The 14978-nt window shown below is 45.1% G+C and overlaps 1 protein-coding gene across 1 annotated transcript in view; it reads right to left on the bottom strand.

Moving 5' to 3' along the window:
• SLC1A1 (solute carrier family 1 member 1) overlaps positions 1-12554 on the bottom strand; it is a 92414-nt gene extending 79860 nt beyond the window's left edge. Inside the window, exon 1 of the mRNA XM_007969358.3 lies at positions 11702-12554. Within this exon, the coding sequence (XP_007967549.1) occupies positions 11702-11792 (91 nt within the window). The 5' untranslated portion in view covers positions 11793-12554. The remainder of the gene's footprint in view (positions 1-11701) is intronic.
• Between the last annotated feature and the right edge of the window lie 2424 nt (positions 12555-14978).

The following is a 14978-nucleotide window of genomic DNA, read 5'->3' as shown; positions in this document are numbered from 1 at the left end:
GGGTTGGTTAGCCAAAGAGAAATTTTCAAGGGAGAAAATATGTCACTCTCACTTTCTCTCTCAATGTCTCATACTTTGGGGAATCATTTTTTTTTTTTTTCTCCTGGAGACAGGGTCTCATTCTATCACCCAGGCAGGACTGCTGTGGTGTGATCTTGGCTCACTGCAGACTTAACCTCCTCCCGGGCTCAAGTGATCCTCTCACCTCAGCCCCCTGAGTAGCTGGGACTACAGGCATGGGCCACCCACACCTGGCTAATTTTTGTATTATGTGTAGAGATGAGGTGTCACCATGTTGCCCAGACTGGTCTCGGACCCCTGGGCTCAAGCAATCTGTCTGCCTTGGCCTCCCAAAGTGCTAGAATTACAGGCGTGAGCCACTGTGCCTGGCCCATAATTTGGGGAAATCTTAAATGAAACCTGCAAAGTGGCTAAGTGGCTCAGAAAACAAGTCTTTGAGATACCCACAGAAATTGAGCAGTATTAGTTTATTTTCCAGTAATGGGGAGAGGCTCAGGGATTAGGCTCTCTGTGGCTTAGGCATTTCTGGTGATGGTGCATTTTTTGTTGTTGACTTAATTCCTTACTGAGTTATAAGTAACTAGATAACTCTTAAGCAATAGAACAGTGGTAGAAAAATAATTGTATAATCTCACCCAAGCTCTCTCCTATAAGGATTTCCCCCTTGGTTGAGTGAGTGCTGTAGTGTTTTTGTTTGTTGGTTTGTTTTGTTTTGTTTTGGAGATGGAGTTTCGTTCTTGTTGCCCAGGCTGGAGTACAATGGTGCAATCTCAGCTCACTGCAACCTGTGTCTCCTGGGTTCAAGCGATTCTCCCGCCTCAGCCTCCCCGGTAGCTGGGATTACAGGCATGCGCCACCATGCCTGGCTAATTTTGTATTTTTAGTAGAGACGGGGTTTCTCCATGTTGATCAGGTTGGTCTTGAACTCCCGACCTCAAGTGATCTGCCCACCTCAGCCTCCCAAAGTGTTGGGATTACAGGCGTGAGTCACCGTGCCTGGCCAAAGTGCTGTAGTTTTAACCATCTGAAAGTGCTATACCCAAGCAGTTGTCATAGAGAGATTATAAGAATAAACACACCGTGTGGCCGTGTGGACACTCTCTGAGGGTGTTTCTGAAGCCAAGTTCCAGTCCCAAAGGCTGCTATTACTTCAACATGCAGACCAAGCAGAAAGTCACATGATGATAGCAGGAGAATTATTTGAATCTGGGAGGTGGAGGTTGCAGTAGCCGAGATCCTACTACTGCACTGCAGCCTGGGTGACAGAGTGAGACTCTGTCTCAAAACAAAACAAACAAAATAGAAAAGGCCATTTAAAACACTTTCTACTATCAAGAGCCTTCCTAGACATGTGGAGATCTGCTGTGACAACTGCCCTGTCTTGGACACAGTTAGGGACTCTGAGACTAAGAAAGGGCTTGGGAGTGGTGACCTCAGTATGAGTGCAGGACTGGTAGGACGTCTTATCTTCTCAGGGCTGGTTCTGGGGTTTAGTGGTGGAGAACAAGGCACTGTATCCCTCCCTGTCTTGGCTGAGTGGGGACCGCTGCCCAGAGCTCACATAGCTGAGGCTGGGCCTGGGAGAGGAACGTGAAGCATCTGTGAGCTGGGAAGAGATCTGTCCATCCCAAAAGTATAGGACTATTTACTGGAAAGGAAATATTCTACCTTTGGTAATGGAACAGGCAGTCAGCAGATAATTTTCTAAGTAAAGTAGTAACATTTCTGGCAAAGAGTGAGTCACTGAAACACTTCCTTTCCATTAACAGAGGTGTTACTGTGGGTGTACTAATTACAACAGGGCACTCTTTGTTGGAGTTTGGGGCTGTTCCCTCAGCAAGTATAATGTATTAACTCTTTCTAAATCAATCTCTTGGGCGCAGCATGGTGCCTCATGCCTATAATCCCAGTACTTTGGGAGGCCTAGGCGGGCAGACTACTTGAGGTCAGGAGTTCGAGAGCAGCTTGGCCAACATGGTGAAACCCCGTCTCCACTAAATATATAGAAAATATTAGCCAGTTGTGGTGGCAGGCGCCTGTACTGCCAGCTACCTGGGAGGCTGAGGCAGGAGAATTGTTCGAACCTGGGACATGGAGGTTGCAGTAGCCGAGATCGCACTACTGCACTCCAGCCTGGGTGACAGAGTGAGACTCTGTCTCAAAACAAAACAAAATAGAAAAGGCCATTTAAAACACTTTCTACTTTAACAGACACTGCTATGGGGGGTTTAAATGGGCCACTCAATGTCATCTAAAATGAGTTCATTTTCTTCGAGAGTTCTTGAGTTGTCACAGCATATGTGACCCCAAATCTCCAGTGACACGAGAAATTTGCAGTACCTCAGGCGAACACAGCTTCCCTGGCACCAGGCCAGTGTGTCACGGACTCCCTAGGACAGTTATTTTCAGTCTCGGCTCTGTTAAAGGTAATCACAATTTCTCACAAGTAATTAATGTGGAAAGATTTCTCTCTTTATAAGCAAGTGCTCTCACATGCATGCATGCTCTCTCACAACTGAGTCCTAATCCTACCTTGTCTGACGTAACCCAGGCTTTACCCATCTGAGCTCCACCACATCCTGAATTTGCACACAAAAATTTTCTACACAGCATGTTTTCATCTGAAGCTTTCTTTATTTCTTATGCCCAGTGCTCAAATTTTTAACAGGTGAGCAACTTCAATTTTGTAGTGTTACTGTACTAAATAAAACACCATATCTTAAATTAAGCAACATCTAACAAGATATTCAAGATTTGCCAACCATTAGTGATTTATATTCAAAGTCTTTCTTCCTCATAGGAGGCATTAAGATTGTATATACCAACCTGCATGTGCAGAGTCTAATATGTAAAATCATTTTAAAGATTCATTTTATAATTTTGTGTTTAGATCATTTTGTTTGGGGTTTTGATTTGATAGACTTGAGTTATATATACCTTGCATAGAACAACAAAAAATCAGAATCATTTCAGTGATGCTTCAAATCTGATTCTGATTTGGTTGCAAAATGAAAACACCAGGCATAAGCATTCAAAGCCCAGTTTCTTTTCCTAATTCTTTAATATGTAGAATTTTGGCTAGGCCAGAAGGATCTCTAAGGTACTTAACTAAGGAGATAAGATAGATAGATGAGAGATAGAGATACATAATATAGGGTCGCCCGGTGACTCATGCCTGTAATCCCAGCACTTTGGGAGGCCGAGGCGGGTGAATCACCTGAGGTCAGGAGTTCGAGAACAGCCTGGCCAACACGGCGAAACCTCGTCTCTACTAAATATACAAAAATTAGCTGGGTGTGGTGGTGGGCACCTGTAATCCCAGCTACTTGGGAGGCTGAGGCAGAAGAATCGCTTGAACCTGGGAGGCAGGGGTTGCAGTGAGCCGAGAACGTACCACTGCACTCCAGCCTAGGTGACAGAGTGAGACTTGAAAAAAAGAAGCCTGGATGACAGAGTGAGACTTGGTCTCAAAAAAAAAAAAAGATACATAATATATACACATATATATTATGTATATAAGACATAATATATACATACATATATATGTATATATAGAGACAGAGACCACGTATCTCAGTATTTTAGAGAACATATAAGCAATATCATATATATACACATACACACACACACACATATATATGCATTTTCAAATGAACTTAACTCACTATCAACTCCCAAATTTCTAGAAAATATTATGGAAACCAATTAGTAGTGCTCAGTATTTTGCTAATATTGTCATGTCTGTGGCATGCTATGGAGTACATATATTAATACAAACTAAATATATATGACTAAACTAGCAACCTTGTCTGTTTTCATCAGTTTTCAGAAATATATAAACATAAAGCTATATTCCTCATTAAAAGCAAAAGTCCCCCTTATATAGGAATAACTATGCCTTTTTTTGTTATCCCTATGTCAAACTGATTATTTATTGTTGTGGAAATCACTGGTTTTGAGGATATAGGAACTAGGCTACTCCTGTCATTTTAAAGAAACTATTATTTTGTTTAGTGTTTTTGGAGTATTGTGTACTTTGCAAATATTTTAAATTAGAGACATATAAAGTCCAAAAACATACATATATTAGGTCTTCTATTACTGTTGTAATAAACAATCTAATAATACTGACATAGAACATATTACCGTAGTAAGAGCCCCATATACAATTTACATTATTATCCCTATGTCACTGATAGCAGTTCAAACACAAAACAGTTGACTCAATGTCAAGGTCATTTTATCACCCTGTAATGCCCTTTAACCCCCACTTAGCTCCTTACGGAAGAGTTCCTCTGGCTCCCAGCAATGAACTGTGGAATGAATACACAGTCATAAAGCTAAAGGTTCTTAAAGCTATAGGACTCTCAGAGGTTTTATAACCCAAGTCAACAATTACTAGCACACATACCACTAGTTCCGGACCCTAAACCAGTGGCAGACAGCAGTAATCAATTTCAGAACTTTTGTTTTCAATTCTTTTTCAACAAACATCATACCAGATAATCCACTACCTATAAATGGTAAAAGATGCATGAATAGAATCTTCTTTGCTCTCCTAGCTAATCTAAATCCCTTTCTTCTTAATAAGAACCAAAGACTCAGAGAGTATAGGTAGCAGATACACTTTTTTGAAAATTAAAAAAAAATAGTTTTTAAGAGTCAGTCTCCTTACCTTATGGCTCATTTTATTTTTTAGTGCCTGTGAAATGTAACAACAGGGACGTTAAGGGGTCTGTAATCTAGTTTTGAGAAAGAAAAGATTAACATGCTTGATATTTATATAGACTCAAGTGTTAATCTATGTTGTTGACATAGATCAGAGGGGGCCTGAAACAGGCAGAGCAGAATTTATGGAGGAAACAGAGTTTGATCTAAGTTTTAGGCTCATTTGTTCCCTTGACAAACACGGACAACCTTTTACTAACTCTCTGGGTCATAAATGGCTCAACAATTCAACAAATGTATTCACCCTACTGTGCAATGTGACAGGTACTGTGGGCACAGAGAAGAGCAGCACAAAATTCCTTCCCGTAGGGTTCATGAGTTGGTGAGGGAGGCAGAAAAATCAGAATACAGGGTAATAAATATCACACAGCAGCAGGAGAGGACAGTGGTTAGAAGCAGAGTCTCTGGAGCTAGACTTCCAGGGTTTGAATCCCAGCTCTGCCCTTGACCTTGGGCAAGTTTCTTACCTCTCAGTTTCCTGAAAATATGCTTGATGGAAAGATTAAATGGTTCAATACCTATATAGCACTCAGAACAGTACTTGGCACAGAGTAATGAATACATAAGTCTCAAAAAAAAATTTCTGTCTTTTTAAACCACCCAATTTGTGGTAATTTGTTATGGCAGCCACAGGAAAGGAATACAATGCTTCACCCTTAACTCCTCCCTTCCATCTCAGGAGTATAAAGTCCTGTTCTCTGTTCAGGGCCAATCCCCGACCAGGTCCCTCCACTTCACGCTGTCTTCTCCATGCAACATCACTCATTGTTCTCTCTCTTTTGCATTTATTATTATTATTTTTCAGAGACAGGGTCTTGCTCTGTCACCTCGGCCGGAATGTACAGTGATGTGATCACGCTCACTGCGGCCTGGAACTCCTGGCCTCATGTGATCTTCCCACATCAGCCTCCTGAGTAGTTGGGGTTATAGGCATACACCAACATGCCTGGCTAATTTAATTTTTATTTTGCAGAGACAGGGGTCCTGCTGTGTTGCCCAGGCTGGTCTTGAATTCCTAGCCTAAAGCAATCCTCCCACCTTGGCCTCCCAAAGTGCTGGGATTACAGACATGAGTCACCATGCTCAGCTGCATTTTTATTTTTAATGATCACTTCTCTTCAGGTTTGGTCAGACTCAAGTCTCCTTAAAAAACAAAAAACAAAGAAAAACAAAACAAAACAAAGCTGGGTGCAGCGGCTCGCACTTGTAATCCCTAGCACTTTGGGAGGCTGAGGCAGGAGGATAGCTTGAAGCCAGGAGTTCAAGACCAGCCTGGGCAACAAAACAAGACCCTGTCTCTTAAAAAATGAAAGAAAAGAAAAGAAAATACTCTCTGGATCTTAAATATGACTTCCACTTTCTCTGAATTCTTTCACATCTAAGTGCCTCCAAATAAAAGCCCAGAAGGTCACGTCCCTGCCCTTTGTATCCCCAACGCTGTTGAACGTCCTCCCCAGATCCCTTCACTCCTGCCCCTGAACCTGTCACCCATCACTGTTCCTGTTCTTAATTTCTATCACACCACTTCCGGTTTCTCCTATGGGGCCCTTCTCTTCCAAGGCCTCCAATGCTGGGGTTGTCCAGAACTCTGTCTTTGGTCTTCTCTTCTCCCTACTCTCCCACGATAGGTTCATTCATTCCCAAAGCCTCAATCAGGTCCCTGACATGCTCTCGTAAGTCGACACTCCACTCCATGTTTGTCTCCTGAGCACCAGACTTACTTAGCCAGGTGCTTGCTGCCTATCTTTGCCCAAACACCCCTCTGACTCCTCAAACTCAACATGTCCACCGTGGAACATGCCATGTTCTTTTCCAAGGCAGTGCCCCTTCCAGGACTCTCTGTTTTGCTAGAGATGGCCACCGCCTTCTCCCTTGGACCAAATTCAGCCAAGCCCTGCAGGTTAACCCCAAGCAGCTATCTTTCCATTGTGTTCCACTCCTGGCTGCTCAGCTGAGGCACCCATCACCCCTTTCCTGGACCTTGGACCTGAACCATCCTATTGCTCTGCCCCCAGCCTTACCTCCCCTTCATCTCCTCCTACTCTCTCCCTCCCTCATTCTACTCCTTGATGTTTCTCACACAAACTAGGATGTTCCCCAGATACCTGTGCAACTTTTTCCTTCATCTCTCCTCAGTCTTGATTCAACTGTCACCTTCTCAGTATGGTCTCTCCTGTCACCCTGTTTAAAACTGCAACCCCCCACCTTGCCAGCCCACTCCCTGCTCTATACTACTCCAGAACACTATTCTCATCTAACATACTCTATACAGTAGGTTACCTATGTATTCTGTTTATGGTCTTCCTCTCTCTACTTGAACATTAAGTCCCATGAGAACATGCCGTATGACCCGGCTCTAGAACAATCCCTGGTGCACAGTGGGTGTCTGATATGTATCCGTTAAATGAATGAATGGCTTAAGTGTTGATTACTATAGGGATATTCCTAAACAGTGCTGAGCCAAGGTTCTATGCAGGTGAGGGGCTGGGCCTGGAACCAGCGTGAACCACCGCTGGGCCCTGTCTTCAAGGGCTAGACAGACAAGGCGGGAAAGCCTATGCCACGTCTCAAATTAGCACTTCCAGATGCACGCTACATGAGCTCCAGGGTAGAGACATGAGGCTGGGCAAGGGTATTACTAAGATCATGAAGGAGCTGTTTCTGATTTTAGATAATAGAATCAGAATCTATGCAGGATTGCTTCCTTAGTGCTCCAAAGAAAACACTTTAGAATGAATAAGCTTGCCAGCTCTGTCATGTCAATGTCAATACCTATTGCTGTTTCTGAGTAGCTCTAAGTTGAAATCACAGAGTTTTCAAATGACTGAAGTAATAGCATAACTGGTCTGGAGGGAAAGATTAGGTTTTATATTGTGAATAGGGTGAGGATATAAGAAATGCCTTAACAACATTATATACTATATAATCATTATTGGATGACCCGAATCAGAAGGCTGGCAGAATTCTCACTCAGTAACTCTGCTTGGACAGAATTCCCACTTAGAGCATAAAACCTTCTTTCAGAATTTACATACTTAAATTATATTTATATAAATTATATATTTAAATATTATATTTAAATGAATTGAGGATTAGCGATTAGCCTGTGGGGCACAAAACAAAATGATTCATTCTTTCCATTTCCCCTTTAAAGAAATGAATAATACTACGGAGACAGTTACTAGCTCAGACAGAGCAGGTCATCAAAACACTTGAATCACCCTAAATTATCGGTGGGACACTAAGCAGAACAGAGACAGAGACATAATATGAGATAATTTATTTCATAAGAAAATATTAATTTTCTCATAATCAAATTATTCAGATTTACGTTAAAATAACAACTATTGAGTACTGAATATATGCCAGCCACACAACTGAGTATTTTTCACATTATCTTAATCACCTCTAATAACAAACGAGGTAATGACTAATATCTCCAATTTCCAGAGGAGGAAACTGAGGCTTGTAGGGAATACACAATTTGCCTACATGATAGAGCTTGATAGTACCAGAATTCAAATCCCAAGGACTTTTCACTCCAGGCTCTGTACTCATTCTACCATTCTATGGAAGCAAAGAATAAGCCTACAAGAATTATAGTGAAAGCCGTGAAAATGTTCCTAGTGGTTTTTTAGTAGGGGATAGAGGATTTTCCTGTGAAAATCGAAGATATTATTTTCAGGAAGCATGTAAGGTGTCACAGAAATTAACCAAGATGGTCACCTAACTATTCAATCCCTTCATCTTGTGAACAAGAATTTGAGAAATGTTTGGTTCTTAGCATTTCCTTGTCCATGAAAAGAGTGAACTTCCACTCCTGATAAAGATGACCTTTATTACATTTCCCCTCATGTGCTGTATCTTGAAAAATCAGACTTCAAGCTGGCTCATAAAAATCTTTGCCCCTTATTTCTATAATCAAATATTTTAAAGTGTCAGGGCTACTAAATTATAGTAGTGACTGAACATCTCATTTCATTATTATTTCTTTAAAATTTTTTTAGAACTAGAGATGAGATCAGGCCAGTCTCAAACTCCTGGACTCACTCATTCCTGCCACCTTGGCCTTCCAAAGTCCTAGGATTACAGGTGAGAGCCACTGCACCTGGTCAGGGACCAAACATTTCAATGACTATAATCAGAAAATGATGTTTTGTCAGGATAGTTAATAAATTTCACAGTTTTTTTCTTTAAAGTTCACGTGCTGAAAAGTCCAGAAGGGAGGCTGCATCAGAGCTCCTGTGATTTTTCTGGATCAGTTAAGGCAGTTATAAAATAAACTCTTACTATCATGATCTAGCAAGGGTTTATGAATAGACTCAGTGCCACTGTTATAAGTCACTGGAATTTCACTGCCAGTTAAACAAATCAGCCCTTACAGACTACACAAACAGAAGTATGATTTTCCACTCAGGCCCAGTACTCTGAAGAAAAAGGAAAAGGAAAGGATCCCTGTTAATGGGCACATGGGGGGTGGTCTAGGTTTGAGACTTCTCAGACCGGAAGCAGGACTGCCCTTTGTTGCCATCTGAGGGAGCAAATATCCAGGAAGATTTCAGCTGGACACTTGATTTTTAAGTGGTGACTTTCCTTTCTGGAGAAAAGTACTCAAACCAAGCTCTTGGGGCTCACATACATTAAAATTGGAGGAAAGTGCCCATCTGAGACCAAAGGCCATGTCTGCAAAATGGGTATGTACTTCTCCTTGACCCTGAAGACGTATTCATGCAACCGATTCCAAAGGCCAGGGAACAATTGCTTAAAATCTTTTCCAAACCAGTCTCTAGTGAATTGCATGCTGACCGGTGATGTGCAACACTTGGGTAACAAGTGAGTATCTCTGGAGAGCCCCATGCTGAAAAGGCAGGATAACTCCACTTTCACAGGGAATCAGGAGGGAGGCACAAGCCAGTGTTTACCCTGCAAAGTCTTTTTTTTTTTTCCTTTTAGACAGGGTCTTACTCTTGTTGCCCAGGCTGGAGTGCAGTGTTGCGATCATGGGTCACTGCAGCCTCCACCTCCCTGGGCTCAGGTGATCCTCCCACCTCAGCCTCCTGAGTAGCTAGGAGTATAGATGTGCACCACCACGCTAATTTTTGTACTTTTTTGTAGAGATGGAGTTTTGCCATGTTGCCCAGGCTGGTCTCCAACTCCTGGGCTCAAGCAATCCTCCTTCCTTGGCCTCCCAAAATGTTGGGATTATAGGTGTGAGTCATCTTTTTCTTTCCTTTTTTTTTTTTGGTAGATTCTTGGTCTCTCACCCAGGCAGGAGTGCAGTGGCACAATCTTGGCTGACTTCAACCTCTGCCTTCTGGGTTCAAGCAATTCTCCTGACTCAGCCTCCTGAGTAACTGGGATTACAGGCGTGAGCCACCTCGCCCTGGCCCTCTCTCAAAGTCTTCAAAAAGAGCTTTAACAATTAATCCTCGACTCTTATCACTAGGAAAACAAACAAAGCCATCTCTTCTCTTTGGCCTAAAGGAAATCAAGTCGTTCTTTGTAGCATATGCTATTTAAATATGGTGGAGTAGGATAAACTTTCCCTTAAAAATGTCCAAAACCGAAGGAAAAAAAATTCCAAAACCACTTGGCACTTGTTGGGGGAAATAGTCAAGATTTGCTTCTCTACTCTCCTTTCCTCCTACAAATAACCTCTGCTAGGGTCATTCCAGGATGTTATTTATTTACTAGAAACCTGACTTTCCTTTGCACAAGGTTCTGGAGAATCCAATCTGACCCCAACAATCCCATTAACTTCCAAAGGCCATTTCCCTGCCCTATTCCCACCCTAAGGGGAGGGGGCGGTTCGGAGGGGAAGCAGACAACAGCATATATTCTGAGATTTAGGAGCAGCAACTGGAGAGGAAGGTACTCGAGTTTGGTAGGAGACAAGCTGTCCCCACTTGCCTTTTCAGCAAACACAGCTGCAGTTTCCAAAGGGAAGGTGGAGCCTGCTGAGGAATCCACATTCCTCAGAGGGTGCAACAGCCCTCACCTGCTGAGGAGCTATCACGGGAAAGGAGATAGATATGGCCCTAATCCCAAGGAAGCGCATCCCCGGGCCAGAGCTAGAAACACACAACCTTGGCAAAAAATCAGAATCTAAATAACTCATACCTCTGAGCAATGGCTCAGACATCCACCTGGTCCAGTGATCTGTGAGGGGTGGATCACTCAAATACACACTTGTTTAAAAACAGGCAAGGATGGCTTAAACATTATTTTAAATACAAAAACAACGTGGAGAGCAAGGAAGGCAGGAGGGGAGGCGGCTGAGTTCTCTTAACTCTCTTCCCCCGTGACCTCCCGCGGGCCACAATGGCACATCCCAGAATTCAGGCACGAATGTGGCAGCTTTTCAGAGCCCGGGTGCAGGCAGTCGACGCTCGCCGCGTGGGAAGGCACCGTTCCACGCACTGCCCATGGTGAGCGGCGACAGCGTTCTCAGCCTCCCTCCCCCAAGGGTCCGGCCCATCCCGGAGGCCAAGGTGCCTCTTCCAGTTCGACGGAGAACGGTAGTCCACACTCAATCTCTGTCCGGGCAGCGTGGTGTGGGGGTGAGGAAGGTGGCGGTGTTAGGGGGAGATACGGTGCGGGATTAACAAAGAAAAAAATCGAACCCTGTTTTCAAACGAGCAGAACCAAGAGCTACTTGCTTCCCTTTCGACTCCCAAGCCCCTTTGATCATTTTGGGTAGAGCAGGAACCAGCAGCTCAAGGAGCACTCAAATGGGAGTCCCTGAGGAGCTTTGTTCTTATTGTGCAGTAATTAGAGCGCTTGAGGGCGGGGGAGGGAAGGCCCCGCGGGGGACTCGAGGCTAAGGCCGAGGGGGCATTGAGGGACCCTGCATGGAGTGCGCCAGCGCCAAGCCCACCCTCACAGCCGCACGCGGCCTGGGCGCAGAGAGCGCGTGAGGGTGCGCTCATCGCCCACCCGCCGCGCCGCTCACCTAGCACCACCGCGGCCACGGTGGACAGTAGCAGCCAGTTATTCTTCAGGAACCGCTTCCACTCGCATCCCTTCCTCGCCGGTTTCCCCATGGCTGTCGCCGCTATTGTGCCCTGGGCTCGGCCGTGAGCGCGTGGGCTGGGCGACCCGGGGACTGCTGGCTGCTTGGCGGCGCGGCGAGATGCGGGTGCACAGGGGAGAGGTGAGAGCTGGCCGCTGCAGTCGCCGCGGTCACCACCGCCGTTGCCGCCGCCACCCGGGATCGCGCACCGCGCCTGCCGCCCTGCCAGCCCGGTGGTTTTGCGTGGCAGGCGCGCCCGGCTCCTCCTGCCGCCGCTGCGCTCTGCGGCGCCCGGGCCAACCAGCGAGGAAGGAGGGAGGAGCGGCGGGCCCGGGAAGGAGGGTGGGTGCGTGCGTGGGGCGCCTGGGGTCCCTAGGGAGCAGGCGTGGGAGGGCGCCCAGCGCTGCGGCAGGAGCTGGGGCAGCCTCTCCGGGAATCCTGAGTCCCGCCCCACAGCCTTCCACTGGAGTCTGTCTCGCTTTCCACGCCCCACTCATGCTAGGTCTTCGGGTTCAGGGTTTTCTTATGTCCCTAACCCAGAGAGGCGGAGCCACTGCCCTCCTTGGCGTGGGCTTCATCCTGCACGTCTCCCTCTTCGTTCTCCACACCAGCTATTTCCAGTGCCAGCACCCTAGAGAACGGGTGCCCTTTCGAGTTGGGGGAAGCTGATTCTGCCTTGGGTCCCTCTTGCCCCGCTACGCAGGCTGGGATGTGCCAGCAGCCGCGAAAGCCTGAAGCCTCTGGGAGGAGAGAAAGGAGTCCTGGGGCAGAACAGGGCTTTGGAAACTTTCACGCGGAGCCTCCAGTGCCCTCACAGGGATTATTAATTCTCCTCTTCGAGTCGCTGGAGGTGATTTGTCTGTGGACACTGGGCTTGGAAGTGTTCCCTGCACAAGGAGATGGTGATTTCTCTTAGAACTTTACTTCCGCTCCTTGTGACCACAGGCCCTGGAGCATGGAGGCTTGGTGCAGTAATTAGGACTGAGAACCGGACCCGGGAGCTGTTCTGGGGAGAAAGTGGGCGGCCCATCCCCTAAGGTCCAACGGATTGGAAAGGCAAACACAGGAGAAACTAGGTTAGTGGTGCCAAATATATTTGGTGTTGCTAAGTGAATTTCTGATTCTCTTCCATTTTCTACCCAGTTCACTCTCACATATACAAACTCTTTCCCTCCGTATACCGAATCAGTACCTCCGCAGCTGTAAGCGGTCATCTCATCAGCTTTCCTAAAATTAGCCCGGAACTCTTTTTGCTATTGTAGAATCTACTCTGATTGTGGGTAGGGAGAATTTCCCCTACTAGATTTTCTGATGACTAAATCCTCACAATTTGAGCTTCATTCCTTTGGTGTAAATTGATAGAAGCATCTTTTAAGCGATAATAGATTAAGATTTACAACCTTGTAGACTTTAGTATGAATGAGTTTATCAGCTCTTTCCAGAAAGCAAACTTTGACAGAAAGGTTAGGGGGATTTTAAGGTCTTTGGGTGTCTGAGGAAGATCTGAAGAAATGTCAGAAGGGGGGCCGGGCGCTGTGGCTCACGCCTGTAATCTCAGGACTTTGGGAATCTGAGGCGGGCGGATCACGAGATCAGGAGATTAAGACCATCCTGGCTAACACAGTGAAAACCCGTCTCTGCTAAAAATACAAAAAAATTAGCGCGGCGTGGTGGCACGTGCCTGTAGTCCCAGCTACTTGGGAGGCTGAGGGAGGAGAATCGCTTGAACCTGGGAGGCGAAGATTGCAGTGAGCCGAGATCAAGCCACTGCACTCCAGCCTGGGCGACAGAGTGAGACTATCTCTAAAAAAAAGGAAAAAAAAGAGAAAAAAAAAGAATTAAAGAAATGTCAGAAGGGAAACTATCAAGAAAGAGAGAACAGTTCCGGGCACTGTGGCTCACACCTGTAATCCCAGCACTTTGGGAGGCGAAGGCAGGCAGATCACTTGAGGTCAAGAGTTCGAGACCAGCCTGACTAACATGGCAAAGTCTCGTCTACCAAAAATACAAAAATTAGCCAGGCTTAGTGCCATGTGCCTGTAATCCCAGCTATTTGGGAGGCTGAGGCAGGAGAATCACTTGAACCCAGGAGGTGGAGGTTGCAGTGAGCCAAGATCACGCCACAGCACTCTAGCCTGGGCAAACAGAGGGAAATCCTATCTCAAAAAAAAAAAAAAAAAAAAAAAAAAAAAAAAAAAAAAAGCGCACGAGAGAACAGACTTGTCCCACAGTAAAAAACAGCTGGAAAAAACCCAAATGTCCAACATAAATGGAATGGTAAATATATTATGGAACTGCCAAGCAACAGTACCTTATGCAGCCTACATAAAGGAAGTTTATGAAGTTTTTAACAGCATGGGATAGCACATGTTATAAATCTATATTTATAAAGGGAAGAAAGAAATACTAAAATTGCATATACAATTTGATCACATGTATGTAAAATAAACATATTGGCTGGGTGCAGTGGCTCACACTCATAATCCCAGAACTTTGGGAAGCTGAGACAGGAGGACTGTGTGAGCCCAGGAGTTTAAGACCAGCCTGGACAACACAGTTAGACCTCTGTTTCTACAAACATTAAACCAACCAACTAACAAGCAGATGAAATAAAACCATGTGCTTAGAAAAAAAGACCAGAAGAAATATGTCAAGATTTTAACAATGGTCATCTTTGCCTTCTATCTTTTGTATTTCCAAAGTGTCTACCATAGAGCTGGGAGTGTTGGCTCACACTTGTATTCCCAGCACTTTGGGAGGCTAAGGCAGAAGGATCACTTGAGGCCAGGAGTTTGAGACCAACCTGGGAAACTTAGTGAAATCTTGGCCCTACAAAACTTAATAAATAAATAAATAAATAAATAACCTGGGAATGATGGCACATGCCTGTAGTCCCCGCTACTTGGAAGGCTGAGGTAAGAGGATGGCTTGAGCCCAGGAGTTTGAGGTTGCAGGGAGCTATGATTGTACCACTGCACTCCAGCCTGGGTGACAAGAGGCCTTACATCACCCATAGCACTTTCACACTGGGAGGCCAAAGCCCTTGGTCCCCTGAAGGTTTGCTTCAAAATCACTGACAGGCAGATTCATTAATAGAAGAAAAGGCATACCAATGTATTTAACATACACACAGGAGCCTTCAAAATGAAGACCTAGCCTCCCAATGAGGTACAGAAGTTTGTATACCATCTTGAGGTTACAGAGAGAAGCGGGGCTT

Source organism: Chlorocebus sabaeus, chromosome 12 (assembly GCF_047675955.1).
Source record: "Chlorocebus sabaeus isolate Y175 chromosome 12, mChlSab1.0.hap1, whole genome shotgun sequence".
In the NCBI taxonomy this organism is placed as follows: domain Eukaryota; kingdom Metazoa; phylum Chordata; class Mammalia; order Primates; family Cercopithecidae; genus Chlorocebus; species Chlorocebus sabaeus.
Note: the sequence above shows the minus strand (reverse complement) of the source record. Positions and strands in the feature narration are given on the sequence as shown.